The sequence below is a fragment of the Vidua macroura genome, chromosome 1, assembly GCF_024509145.1.
Source record: "Vidua macroura isolate BioBank_ID:100142 chromosome 1, ASM2450914v1, whole genome shotgun sequence".
In the NCBI taxonomy this organism is placed as follows: domain Eukaryota; kingdom Metazoa; phylum Chordata; class Aves; order Passeriformes; family Viduidae; genus Vidua; species Vidua macroura.
The window spans coordinates 118,151,365-118,166,483 of NC_071571.1; the positions used below are offsets into that span (position 1 = coordinate 118,151,365).

Genomic DNA, 15,119 nt, shown 5'->3' on the forward strand with positions numbered 1-15,119 from the left:
ATTGAAGCAAAACAATAGGTACTAACCCTCATCTGGCTAAGTAGACTTGCAAAAACTCTCAGCAGCAGTTCTCCACTGTGAAGGCTCCAAGTGTGTAAAAAGGCAGGGCTGATGCTCACTGCCTTTGTTCTGGTGGATGTAACTCCAGCATGGCTGCGTGGACACTTGGCCCATTAGGATGAGATGCTACTGAGGTGGAGTGCCTGGAGAATTCCTTGGGAATAAGGTACAGCTGTATATCAGTAAGCAGTGCATCCATAAAGAAATGGTGCCAGTCTGTTGTGCTGACAGTTAAAATGCAAAAGATGATTTGAAGTAGACGAATTAATGTCCCATTCATGCTGTGGGTGCTGTATGAGTTCAGTACGATGCTGGAGAACCCAGAAGAGGTATGGATATGTTCAACTGTTGAGTGTGCTTTTCAGGATCAGGTTCGTGGTAAAAGGCTTGGAGAAGTAGTGAGCTAATTTTAATGTAATAAAGTACATTTTACTGTGAAAGACTCTTAAGAGATCAGATTTACACTTTACCTATTTGTTTAAAAAGAAAAAAAGCTAGATTACCAAATCAATAGAACTTCTGTTTTGTTTGGTGGTGGGGTTTTTTCTTGCACCTTTCTTCATAATATTTAAATGTTATTTCAATAATATTTACTTCTTTAAGATATTTTGCTTATCTGAAATTTCCTTTAAGAAAGGTAAATTATGATTTATAAATGACTCAGAGTTGTCCCAAAACCAGTGTTTCAGTCAACATTTTGGACTTAATTGATATAAGTAGGATAGTGTAAAACTGTAAAGAATAAATCCGTTTTATTGGTATTTATTTAGTACAGCAATGAATATTGAATTTGTAATTTCTGGTGGTTCTTAGGGGACTTCTGCAGGGGGAGCTCCTTCTTTGAACTCTCTGTTCTTGGCTGTTCCCTGAAGAACAATGCTTATGGATATCAGTTTTTTACTATTGATCTGCTCAGTATGAAGTAATTTCACCTTAACGTTCTATTTTTCTCTCTTTTTTGCTCTCATCCGGCTTTGTGTTTAGTACACGGTGTGGACTGCCCTGTGGGTCACCTGGAATGTTTTCATTATCTGCTTCTATTTGGAAGTAGGCGGGCTTTCTAAGGTAGGTCACTTACCCTTCTTCAGATTTATGGGAGGGTGTCTCAACAGCAGGACTCTCAGATTTCAGAAGTCTGGAACCACAGAGGAAAAATGTGATTGTTTGAACATACAATTTGATCTTCAGAGTTTCCCTCCAACAAGAACTGTAATGTTTGAACTTTTCCCTCCTGGTAAATAGCCACAGGTTTGAAGCACATAAATACAATGAATCTGAATTACAGTTGCCTTCTGGAGAACCAATCCAAAGTGAGAGGTGGGAAGGTATTCAGTTGTAAATTTGAGGTCCTTTTTGATTGTTAAAAAGCAGGCAGTGTCATTTTGGTTGAATTTTCAAGTGTGTGTAAAAAGTGTGAATTTCCAAGACTGCTTTGAAAAAAAATTACTAAGAAGGTTAATGTGATAACTTGCTGAGCAAATTGATCTCACAGTGAGAATGTTAATTCTTTACAAAAAAGAACAAATGGCAAAGGGTGACTTTTGTCATATCTGAATAAAACTTTCCTTTATATGACATCAGTGTTTTAGGTCACCAATTCTTTATTCAGTCCTCTGATTAGAGCAGAAATATTTTCTGGAATTATCAAGAGATGTGCGCTTGTTCAAGGTAGCACTTATGTTAGCATAGGTTATGTTCAGCATTGTATCTGCAGGGAGTTTCACACAACACCTGCTGGTTTTTATCCTCCAGTTGGACACAGATGATACAGATCTTGGTTTACCACATTTACCACATTTAAATAATTCTAGGCATAATATGCCCATGGCACATGTTGATCCTGGCATTATTAATAGAATAAATGTCATTGTTACTGGTTATAGATTTAATGATTTGAACTGCATGACTGTTAATTCATTCAGTGCTTTTAGAGAACGCAGTCCTGTGCCATGTGCTCTGGGAATACCCTGCTGGAGCAGGGAGGTTGGAGCAGGGACCACTGTGGTCCCTTCCAACCTGACCCATTCTGTGATTCTGTGAATTGTTTACTCCACGCAGTTTGGAGTGAATATTTATGAACTATGTACTCGCTAGGATTAAAGATCCTAGCTTTTGGTTGACAACAAACAGAAAACTGATGAAACCGATTTAATAAGAAATAAGATTTAATTTACTCAGAAGAAAATCTGTTTAAATTTAAGCTTTCAGTTAGGTTCCTTTGGTGATAAAATTTTGTCATGAAAAGCTGCAACAGTTTATTTTTCCTTCAATTTTGTAGCTCATGAGAAGTTACCAGGCTTGATAAAGAAATTAGTACACTTCATAGAGGATCAAAATAAATGATCCTAATGGTATGTTCTGACTTAAAAATCTATTAGATGAACAGAAAAGCAACAGATAAAAATGGTGAATAGCCAAATAATTGTTCATTCTTATGATACATAGAGGTTGTATGCTTTAATTTAGTTGGGTCATCTCTGTTTTTGTAGTGACTATTATATTTTATGTGTAAGTAATATATTTATCTAAGGACTTAGGAAGTGAAGCAAAGCTTTTAGTCTGACCATTGAATTTGTTTGCAAATTCAGATACAGATTCTGATAATATGCTCAGTTAAGAGGTTTATAAATCAGCAGGTATGAATTGAAATCCTTCATCTTCCAGTTTCACTTCTGTGTTTCACTTTTTACTCTTATACTTTAACATGACAAATCACACTGCAGAGAAATAGTAGCAAAAATACTACTTGGAAGTTGACAAAATTCCCTTTTATTAGTGTATAATTCAGTTAATTTCAATATTTTTGTGGAACTTTTATCTTGTGGTTTGTAATTACATTTGAAAAGTTCTTCCCAACAAGGTGATAGAGACAAAATTATTTCTGTGGACGTTAACTGCTCTTGTATAAATTATGCCAAGGGTATGAGCATCGAGACCAGCTTAGCAATGATAGAATTAAGAAACTTTTTCAGTACATCATGGTATTTTGGGCCTATTTATTTGTCTTTCTGAAAATTTTGCTAGATATAATGAGGCTATCAAGAGACTAAGGTCTTTTTGCCCCATATGCATAAAATACTGGGTATTTGTTATTTGGTTAATATGTCACACCAAATTTAATTGGGACCCATATTTTATCCAAGATTCTAGTTAAAAATTCATCATTTCTTCCATTAATATGTTCCTGTGGTGTCAGACATGATAGAAAAGTGTTGTTATCAGAGTACATTAGTGTGGCTGGGAAATCAAACAACTGTAATAAGGTTTCCAAGTATGGTTGTTTATTCAGCATTGAAATCTTGGCAGGCAATAGTCACTTTTTTTTTCTTCCTATTGTTCTCTTTTTCCATTAAAAAAAAGAAAAAGAAACTGTATCTCTGTAATGAATACAGATTGATTACAATTTTAAACTTCTGTTGACATTCTGTCAGGGAATGCTGTCTGGCAGGTGGCTGATTTCTGTTGGCTTGTTTGTTTTTAAGCACTACCATGTTTGCATTTGCTCTGACCAGAAAGAGTTAGCTCTTGGTTGATGTCCCATGAGTTTATTAAGTCTTCAATCATGAATGCCGCTGAAAATCTAACTTTGTACAATAATAAATGGTAATTTTAATTCAGTATCTGCCCATGGAGTATGCATACAATAGAGACAGACTTTTCAAATGTCATAGTAGAAACCTACCACTGCTGAAATTTTGCTCAGATCTTATTTCTGAAGTGGGGAGGAGGATCTCCTTTGAATATTCACTGTTTGAATTCTGCCAGGAAATTCCACTGCAGGTAATTTGAATGATAATAAGAAGGACATAGGTAATGTATGCCTGTTTACTGTGAAAGTTTGAAACAGTTTCCCTTCAATTACCTTCAATTATAATTTTCTTGATAAACTAAGCACCCTCCAATAGCCACACTATGGTGATTAAGGCAGTCTCCTGGGAAAAGGATGATATAGATTCAAGTCATCTTGGGTGCAAAAAGGAGATAAACGCAGCTCTCCCACAGCTGCTGTTGTCAGTAGAAATCTAATGAGCAACTGTTTCCTCTTTAACTGCCTTATAAACAACATAGAGGTCAAGATCCTTTTTCACGTACGTTACAGATGTGCAAATAAAATTGTAATGCTTTTTTCAGGGCTAAAGAAATTGTATTTGATCAGAAATAAAATAAATATACCTATGTACACCTCTTTTATTTGTATTAATTTTTTCCCTGATTTTAGCAGCAATGAAACTGCCCATAAGAAATAAATTAAATTTGCCTGTCTTTTGTTCATTTACTACTTTTCTGAAATTGGAAACATAATTTTTAGTGTTAACCATTCCATATGAGAGAAACAAAGCTGTTATTATAACATGACCTTTTAATTCTTCACTGCAGGATGACAGCTTGCTACATCCATACATAAGCTCATTAATTGTTTTGATCTCATTCTGTCTTGAAATGAAATTAAGTTTTAATTGTCACATTCCAGAGTATAGGCATTAAAGCATGTAGACAAAAACAGAAACTGTTTTCCTGAAGTTTTGTAGGTGCTTAAATAGACTACATAATTTCTAATGTGTGTAAGCCACCCCTCAATCTGCAGCAATACATGGTGTTATGTACTCCTGTACAAAGGGGTCTTCATCTGTTTAGAGTGTACAGTCAATAATTCTGTTGTTACATCCCTCAGGTATTTCAGATCCAGTATGAAAATAGCTGTATTCATTTGTATTTATCATTTGCTATTCCAAATTTTTTTATAGGCCATTTTTCTATTGCTTTTGTATTTGTGAGTTACTGGCATTTCTTTCCATGTGTTAAAACCTATATTTGGTAAATGTATAGCAGCACTGTGGTATTGTGTACCTGTTGTACAACCTTTCCTGTTTTCATATGCCTTACCTAAGCAGCTGGGGAACATTGATGAGCTCTTTTCTTTTTCTAGGATATTTCTGCTTGTCCTGCATGGCTTTTCTGTGGCATGCTTCTTTGCTGTGAACCGTGCCTCATTCTGGATTTAAGTTTTGCTCTCAAAATTGAGCTCTGTGTCAACTGACTCTTCTAATTTTTTTGGCCAAGGATTTACCTGACACACTCTCATATATTCAGTAGAAAGTTACTTCTAAACAGCTTATGTTCATTACCTTGTCCTTAGTTTTACATATTGAGTGAATGTGAGCTCTCTGATGTGCCTGTGGCACCAACTTCATTAGCCTTTCTCCTGAAGCCAAAGGAAGTTTTGCTTATGTCATTTAATGAAACAAGATTTTTTTTTCATGTTTTTTTTTCCTAGTAATATTTACTTTGGTCAATGGATGATCGAAGTTTTTAGGGCTCCCATCCAGCTTTATTAAGCTGGAGACAGAATTATAGGCCAAATTATTATATGGATCTGTAGTCGGAGGATAGAATTATCTGACAAAATTAATGATTTCTTCCATCTGAGGAAAAAATGGACTAATAATTTACTTATTAAAATGCTGAGAGACTGGAAACCTAGTGCTCTTTTCCAAAAAAAAATGTTGTATGTCAGAATGAGAGTTAATTATGTGAACTTTATACCGGCTACTTGTGTAATCAAATTTATTCCATCTGGTGCATGTCAGTCAATCCTTAATTGTTCTGCAATTATATCTAATCATCTCAAATGGAGTAAGTTAAGCTCAGAACCAATGCTAATTTGTATTAATAGAGATGTTATGGTGTATGCTTGGGCTTGTGTCTTTTTTTTTTAATGTGAAATGAGAGCACTGGTTGAATTTGCATTAACAATATGAAAGAAAAAGTGATTCTCTTTCTAACTTGTGCTGATGTGACAAAACATTATTTTGGTCTAATTATCATCATAATTAGCTCCATAGAATTACCCACTCCAAAAAGCTCAGGGACAAAGTTGGCAGCATCCATAGAACCAATATGGAAAATCAATAGATGGAGGATAAAGGACTTCCTTAGTCTAAGCAGAGAATAGATCATTGTGCATCTACTCACACTTAAGTGACTTTTATGTGGAGGAATGTTTTTTTTCATATCCGCTGGGAAGAAGAGCAAGAAATAATTTGCTGAGCATGTGGCAAAAAAGATTTGGTTGAAGCATTTTACTAATAAGGACACTGAAGAGGATATAAAGCTGTTACGAAGCCTTAGTAATGGACAACTCTTCTACTGCACTATTTTTGATCTATAGAAACAAGCTTCTGTCAAGATAAAAACTCAAGTGAGTGTCCATGGATGGTTTAGGGTAGGAGTGTTTAAATTCAAAAAATCAGTACTAGTTGAAGACTCAAAACCTCATCTTAATTAAGAGTGTTGAACATTTCATCATGACTGTCATTCCAGTTGGGGAGCTTGAGGTGTCTCTGGCTTTTCTCCCCAGAGAGTGTGTAGGGACACAGAAGATAGGGAACCCTAGTGAAGTCTCCTGGGAGGCTGACAGCGGGTTTTGGGTGTGCACAGGTGGGGTTTTAGTGTTCAGCTGTGTGACAGCAAGAGGGAGACAACACTGTCATTGCTGCTCACTCTTGGCAGAGATTAGATCTCTGTTACAGACAAAACTCATGTGCTGTCTGTTCGATTGATGGATTTTCAGTTGAACACAAATCATTGCCTTCACTGAGAGCAAAGCAAGAGTGATAAATGCATTTCTTCGCTGCTGTATGTAGTGTATGCATTCATGTACAGCTCAGCTGAGAATTTCTTCCCACACACCTCTTATTCATCATCACATCCTTTTGATCACCATCTCTCTTGGGAGACTACACACCCTTAACTTCTAATTCTCCCCACTACTGTGTGTTCGTTTGCTCCAGGTGATGCCATCAGCTGCTACCAGCTGAGATGTGCACAGGGATTGATCATGCACTGGATGTGGCTGTAGGCCTTCTGCAATTTCTAGACATTACAAATTACTAATTTTATAGCAGTAGTTAAATATAATCTCTTCTGAGCATATGCACTAGTAAAATTCAACTTGCAGAAATTAAACCTGATGAAAAGGTTGGGTTTGTTTCTTTGAGGTTTAGACCCCCTCACCTTCTCCTCCTTCCTGAACTACCTTATTTTTCCCAAAGGATTTAAAAAATGTAATTTTTGTAAGTAATGCTCCAGAATCTTCTCTGACATTAAAATAGGAGGAATGCTAATCAAATAGTACTTTAGTAAATAGAATTAAGATAATATAAAGCAAAATCAGACCAAATATGAGTTTTAATGCTCACGTCATATAATCCATTTAACTCCCTTGGCCTTCACCCTTTCATTGAACCAGCTCTCAGAGGTAATTTTTTTTTTTTTTTAAAAAGGTTTTAAAAACATTTTCCTCCTCTTAGTTTTTCTTGTTCCCTTTCCTACAGTAGAGGCTCCACTGAAATGTGTTTGATAAAATATGAACTTCTAATATGACCTCCTTATTCAAGTTGCTCCTCGCATCCTACTGCTCTCTCACTATAAAAAGAAATAATCACCAGGTTCAATTGTATTTAATACTCTTCCATAATGTTCTGCTCAAACAGCAACCTTTTGAATTTTTAATTACTTTGGCAATAAACCTGGAAACTAATTTGCTGTGAAGTTATGCAGTGTAATATTGAACAGAAACAACATTTCAGCACTTCAGAATAATGGCTCTGGACTTGGCTGGTGTTAGGTACTGTTAATCATTGATTTACTTGCTGTTGGGGGGCCTTTCAATGGTATTTGCAAACAGTATTTTTAATGTTGTGTTAGGCTGACATCAGAACGTGCAGGAGCAGAAAGTCTGTGTGGTAGTTTCTGTATAGAATACAATGACTGTTTCCATGAAAAGTTAGAGAAGAATTAGCTATGAACTGTGAATTCATAATGATGAAGGTATGGCAAATAGAATTTTCTTTTTATTTGCAATTTAAATTTCTTAGACAAAAAGGTGACTTACAAAAGATGACTTAATATGTGCTCTCTTAAAAAAAATAAAAAAAGAAAAGAAAGAAATTGAAGAGCAAAAAGGTGTGAATCTATTGTAGCTGAGGAGACTTTGTTGCTGTTTAGCCACAAAGAAGAGACTTTGATGTTCCAGATTTCATGTTCCAAAACTAATTTGTTGTTCACTCTGTTTTACTCTACTGCGTAAAGGTGTTGCATTGTGTAAGGTCTAATGAAAAATATGCTTCTTCTTGAAAAGAGAATTAACATGCACTAGCTTCATGGCACTATTTGAGCATAAGGTCATTCTGGGAAAAAAACATATGTAGAATAAATGGGACACAGATAAATGCCAGTGAAACTGCAAAATGTGTCATTCTGATGTTAATTAGTTTGTTTAGGTGATACAATCACATTGCTGAACAACTTAATCAGGAGTACATTCCAGATGGTGCAAAAATTGAATTTTATATCCTTTCAGGTGACATTTACAGTGGTTCAATTTATTATATGCAAGCATCGTTAAAATGGGTGTTTCAATCAAAACTGGTTTTCTTTTATAACCCCTAATGACTGCAAAATGCTGATATCTGGAGTGGAGGTTATCACCTTCTTCATTGGTTTGAATCACTGAGGTTATATCTCTGGAGGTTTTTTTAATAATGCATTTAATACCATTAATATTAAATGGTTCTTATGATATATCTGCTTAGCTAAGAGCTGCACAGATACATTTATTATTAAAAACATCACAGTCATATTTGTTTGGGTTTATTGGTTTAATTTGTAGGATCTGTTTAAAGGAAAAAAAAGCCTAAAATTTTGACTTATGGAAAGGAGGTAAGTAACTCAAGTAGCTTGGAATATTTCTCCAATGAGACCTTTGGATATGAAAAAGTATTCCTGTGATTCAGGAATCCATGCTACAATGGCTAGAGATGCAGAGAGGGTAAATCCTGCATACCTAGGGTTTGTGTCTGAAGCCCAGGGCAAAAGGCCTGAAAAAGTCGTGGGTATTTACATGAAGAACCAGTGAATACAGAATAAGGAATGAGAGAATACAAGAGCAAGAAGGACCATCTAGTCATCAAGACCATTCTAATCTTGTGTTTCTGAAATAAGTTGAATTGTTCATGAAGTGAGGAAAGGAAATTTCCCTAAGTTGTGGTTTGGTTGTAAACAACTATGACACACTCATCTTCAGGTAAGGTGAACCTAGATTTCATTACTCAGGGGATTTTTATATCTACTTATTGACATTTGGATATGTTTTGTAGTGATTATTATGCTCTTTTTGTAGAAATAGAAAGGCTGTTGCTGTAATTTCATTTTCTTCTTTGCAAATGTGATGCCCTTCTGGTAAAACTCAAGTGAAAGTCATTTTGATTATTTATTTAATCATATTCTTGTTTAGACATTAGATCAACCATATCTGCTGGCTATCCAGCAGCTTCTAACTATGAGATGAGTGACTGCTGTGTAGAGATTTTTGACCCATATATAATGCAGTCTACTTATTTTGGTGCTACTGCCAGATCTATTTGTTCCCCACTAAGGTCAAATTTATGTTTTTTGATAAAAACTTCTGTAAAGTGTTGTACTGTAGTGTACAACATTACTGCTGCAGTGTATCCTTTGAGATTTTAGTTCCAACAATTGCCAAGTAAGGACTTCTTCCTAATTATGGGGAAATCTGTAATTTCATTAGTCTTCTGATGAAGATTTAATTATTTAATTGATGTCTAGTTTGAAAGAAGTTCAACTGTTCTGAAGGGAGTTTCACACTGATTCATAGGTTGTTTGCTTGCATTTTTTTTGTCCATTCGAAGACAATGCTTGTTAAGAAGAAAATGTAATTTAAAGTTTTTTTGGTAATTTGCACATGAGGCAGTCCTAGACCTTGATGAATATACAGGACATTTGTTGTTGATGATGGTAGAATCTGAAAAAGTTATTATCATAAATTGTGGTGCTGAATCTTATGGGATTTTTAAGCATGCTACACGTTTCTTATGGGACTTCATAATTGTAAATCCTTAAATCATTAAGGTTGAAAAATACTTCCAAAGTCATCAACTTCAATCATTAACCTAACACTGCCAGGTCCACCACTAAACCATGTCCCCAAGGACCACATGGACACATTTCTTGAACATTTCCAAGGACAGTGATTCCACCACTTCCCTGGGCAGCATGTCGCAATACTTGACAACTCTATGAGTGAAGAAATTTTTCCTAATATCCCATCTAAATCTCACCTGGCATAACTTGAGGACATTTCCTTTTGCCACTTGTTAACTGGGAGAAGAGACTGACCCCCACTTGACTGCAGTCTGCTTTCAGGTAGTTGCAGTGCATGATAAGGTCTCCCCTGAACTTCTTTTTTTCCAGCTTCTCATTAGACTTGTGCTCCAGATCCTTCATCGGCCTTGTTGCCCTTTTCTGGACTCACTCCAGCACCTCAATGTCCTTGAGTTGAGCGGCACAGAATTTAACCCAGCACTCAAGGTTTGGCCTCACCAGTGCTGAGTAGAGGGGGACAATCCCTGTGCTGGTCCTGCTCACCAAACCATTTATGATCCAAGCCAGGATGCCATTGGACTTCTTGGCCACCTGGGCTACCTGGGCACACACTGGCTCATGTTCAGTCAGCTGTTGACCAGGACTCCCAGGTCCTTTTCCACTGGTCAGATTACCAGCCACTCTGCCCCAGCCTGTAGAGCTGCCTGGGATTTTTGTGACCCGAGGGCAGGACCCTGCACTTGGCCTTATCAAACCTCATAAAAATAGCCTAGGCCCATCAATCCAGACTGTCCGGACCCCTCTATAGATATTACTTAGATAGATGTGTTAACGTGGGCTTATTTTTGAACTGGAAAAGAAATATAAGAAGCAGGTTATTGTTTATCATCTCTAGATGTCATCCAGGTGACTGCTTACATCCTTTGGGATGCATAAACTCTAATTTAGAGGAAAAGCAAAGGAGAAACCTTGGTTTACTTTTCAGAGATATACATTTGACAACCAAGGAGATTTTTTCCTAACTACATAGATCTTCTATATCCACTCAGAATTTTCCTTATTCTCCATTCTTTTTTAGTGTCTTGTCATTAGATGTACATAACCCCAAGCATTCTTTGTTAACATCTTCCTTAAATTACTTCTTTCCAGGAGTCTGGTGTAGTAATTTTGCCTTTGATTTTTACAAACCTTGTAACTGTGGTGTTCCTATCTGAAAACGACTTTCTGCAGGTATTTCAGAAGAACAAGTGGAAGGAAAAAAAACCTGCACTTCAGCTCCTATTAAGTGGTTCTTTCTTGGTGGACAATATGGCAGTGTCCCTGCCTTTATTCCCCATATTAATTTCTTTTGAAGGCTTCAGCAAACAAAAAGCTCTAGTTCAATAGTATAACCTTGGGTAAGCCTTAAATGTATTTCCAATGTGTCTGTTTTGGCAATCTTTTCTTCTTTTGTAGATTGCTTAATGTTTGTGTTGTGTTAAACTGTCTTAATTAAAAGAAGATTTTTGATTCTGTAAGGTCATAGGAAGAATTCTCATGATCTTTGTGGTTTGAATCTTGGAGCAAGTTTACCTCCTAAATTTGGCTTTTGTCGAATAATTTATTTAACCTCTATAAGGTGAATGGGCTTTGAGAACTACTTTTCAATTGCATAAGGGAATTGGAGGGATTGTTTCTTCTCTAGGTTATTATACTTTCTTTCTTTTTCAGCTGTCCTTCAGGGAAACTCCTTGCTTAGGTTGTGATGTGACTGAATTTGTTATTCATGAGTATCAGAATTCCTTTGAGCAGACTTCTTCAGTTTGGATTAATGGGGAAAGGGTGAGAGAATCCTACTGGGGATTAAGCTGCTCTCCTGCCCTTTGCTTTGCTAGGAGGTTTATTGTCTGAGTGTCTTTAGTATAGCAGGAATAGTGCTGGGCTTCTTGACCTATTCAGTCAAATGGGGAAGGCAGAAATGTTGGAAGAGAAGTCACAGGAATGGCAACAGTGCCTGATTAACACTGTCTTCCAAGAGCAAATGCTGCTTGTGAGTAAATTTATTGTCTCTGTGTCATAGCAGCATTGGATTCTGTACACTTAGATTCCCTCTCTGCTTATACCTTTAGAGAGCATGTAGAAGTTCTTTAGAAGTTCTTTAAAATGTTGTTTTGAACGAGGTATTCTATTCCAGGGGGAGAATATGTTGAATATATTCTACCCATATGCAGAGGATTGCTGCTCTGTTACTTGGAGGCTTTTTTTTTTTTTTTTTTTTTTAGGGCTTCCTTGGTAGATCAAGAGCTCACTCATGTTTGATTTGGAAGTTTTGGCTGAAGATTTTCGTTGTTTATCTAAAAAAAGTTTGAAGGCTTGGATAGATTTTATGCTGAGACAGTTCAAACTCTCTGAACTGCCTACTGAAGTCTGTCTGGTTCTGCTTCAAGGGGCATAGCTGTTATTCCTCAACCCCTGATTACTTATTTGCAGATATAACACAGTTGATTCACTTTACTTTTACTTTCTGTGAATTATCAACGATAATTGATAATTGACTTCTTTCAGCTTTCTTTTCATTCAGTTTAGTAATTTTCTTCAGTTTGATCAGATATGACCAAACTACTGGCCAGCTTGCCAGGACAGATTATTTTCCTTTTGATCTATGTCATCTTGACTAAATTGATGTTTTTTTATCTGTTACCAGGGCATTCACAAGTGCTCTTATTTTTTCCACTTCAAAGGTGGGTCGTTGGATAAAAGTCAGTGAAGAAAAAGATATGTACATGTCCAGCTGTGAAGGAACTGATTTTCACTAAATCTTCATCTCAAACACACTTGTACATTGTTTAACTTCAGAGCAGTTCATGCTGTGTTGGGACCATTTTCATGTGCTTCACATTTACCCTGATTTGCAACTTTTGTTTGCTTCAGAGTATCTTCTATCCGTATGTCTTGTTTTTCCATGAGGTAGTTATTTTTATTCGTAAATGTTCTAGGCATGTGGATAATGTGTACTCTGAAAACATTAGCACAATCAGTCTAAACAGTTAATTTGGAAAAGCCAACATTTGTTAATAATTGCTTTTTAATTAGTACTTCTTGATGTTTTTATCTATTTTAAATCGCATATATTTTATTATTATGAATCAACTGACTACCTGATTAGGTAAAAGTATACTTTATATAATGGTGTTAGAGTTGTGATTCCCTTTAAAAATGAAAATAACTTTGTGGCATCATTTTCTTTGAAAACTTCTTACTTTACTCTGATAGAATATGCTAATCTTTGTGCAAATGTCTACATCTTAAAATATGCTTGGGACACAAATTTGCCTTGTTATTATACATGAAATAACCAAATGGTTTTAAAAGGTATTTAGAGGGTTTTAAAATGTTCCTAGATTTTTGTATCCTAGGATATTAATTTCTGAATGTCTAAGTAAGATCACTTTTTATATCTGTAGCTAGGCAGCTTGCTTAAACATCCCAGGATCATGCTAACTGTCATCCAAACATTTTGTTTTTTAGAATGGAGTTTCCAGATCTGTGTCATGACTTGTATTTCCTCTTTCCAGGCTCTATAATTTTGCTTGTGCCTGCCTATAGTTTAATGGATTTTGTTTCACTGATCCCAGCTTACCAAGTAGTCCAGATGGCCCTGTACAGCTGCCTGCCTTTTCATTATTTACCCTCCTCCCTCTCTTTGTGTCATCTGCAAATACATCCACTGCAAGCAGGGATTTTTTATGTACTTCTAGATCACTGATGAAAATGTGGAATAGCATCAGAACATGAATCAATCCCAAGGGAGTCCTGCTAGAAACACTCTTATTCAGCTATGATTTTCCATTGAAAACTATGTTAATTAGCTAGTTTTAAATCTATTTAAATTTTGGGCCATTAAAGTGTACTGCCATTCAATTTTTTTTTCAATAAGAATGTTTTGTGAATGCCTTATAGATCTCTAAGTATATTCCCTTCTTGCAGCTCCTATCAACTCAGCATTTAACCTCTGGAAGCAATGAAATACAGTTTGTTTAACAGGTCCTAATGTCTTAAGAAATATTATTGACTGACATCAATTATACTGCTTTTGCTGGATCTCCAGCATGTTTTTAAGCCATTTTTCTTCTGTTGGCTCTGGGACTAAAGCTAGATTAATGATCCTTGAACCATTGCATGTGTATTTTCTGTAACTTTTATAGGCTTTAAAGTTTTTCAGTCTCATGCAGTTCCAGAGATTTATTAAAAATTAACTTATTTGCATTCATGGATCTCAATACCCAGTGCTTTTATGTGGTTGCTAGCTGTCCAGGCCTAAAGATTGCCTGTGAGTTATAAATTCATAGACCTCTTACTAGTGGTTTAGAAAATGCTTGTTCCTCCTGTTGTCATTTTTTATTAAAAAAACAAACAAACAAACAAAAAAAAAAAAAAAAAAACAAAAAAAAAAAAAACAAAAAAAAAACAAAACAAAAAAAAAACAACAAACCACAGAAGAATGTATTAAATGGTCTACTTCTTTTGCCTCTTCAAAAAAAAATCACAGTAAACATCATTTAGAAGGTCGATATTTCCTATTGTTCGTAATAAGCTTAATGAACAACTTTTTGCTGCCTTTAACCTTGCTGCCATGGATCCCACCTGACTTATTTTTCTTCACCATTAAATATTCTCTCCTATATATCTTCTAATTTATATTGACTGAAATAATTTTGCCATTTTTATTCTTGTTTCTTGAGGAACGGGATGACACAATCAGTGTATTTTTCTTTTGGTTTTGTCTGACACTGAAAGCTTTTGTACCCATTGATAGAAATATTCACAAAGGATGAATGTTTCATAATTAAATTTTTGTATATATGTGCTGTTAGAAATGATAAAAAGTATACAGAAGAGGGTGGGCAAAAGGACTTTTCTCGTGCTGCCAAGGAAAACATTGCTGCAGTCTCTCATTAGAAGCTCTAGATTGCTGTCTTTAGTTTAAACCAGAGGGAGGACCACAGTGGAGGAAAACAGAAGGAAATGCTTTTGTATTCCTTCCCAGTTTCTATCAGTCATCCACAGCATCCTAGTTCTGAACCTGGAACAGTCTTTAACTTGCTGAGCCCTGAACCTCCATGTGCCATTCACCTAAAGTCTTCACAGCCATCCTTCCTGTATTGTCCCTGAACAAA

General features: G+C 35.8%; 1 protein-coding gene across 4 annotated transcripts in view; it reads left to right on the forward strand.

Moving 5' to 3' along the window:
- The window catches only part of NKAIN3 (sodium/potassium transporting ATPase interacting 3), a 341,572-nt gene that overhangs the window by 168,650 nt on the left and 157,803 nt on the right, over window positions 1-15,119 (forward strand). For all 4 annotated transcript variants that reach the window (XM_053996752.1, XM_053996770.1, XM_053996743.1 and 1 more), the window contains exon 3: window positions 1,045-1,125. In XM_053996752.1, the coding sequence (XP_053852727.1) occupies window positions 1,045-1,125 (81 nt within the window). The remainder of the gene's footprint in view (window positions 1-1,044; window positions 1,126-15,119) is intronic.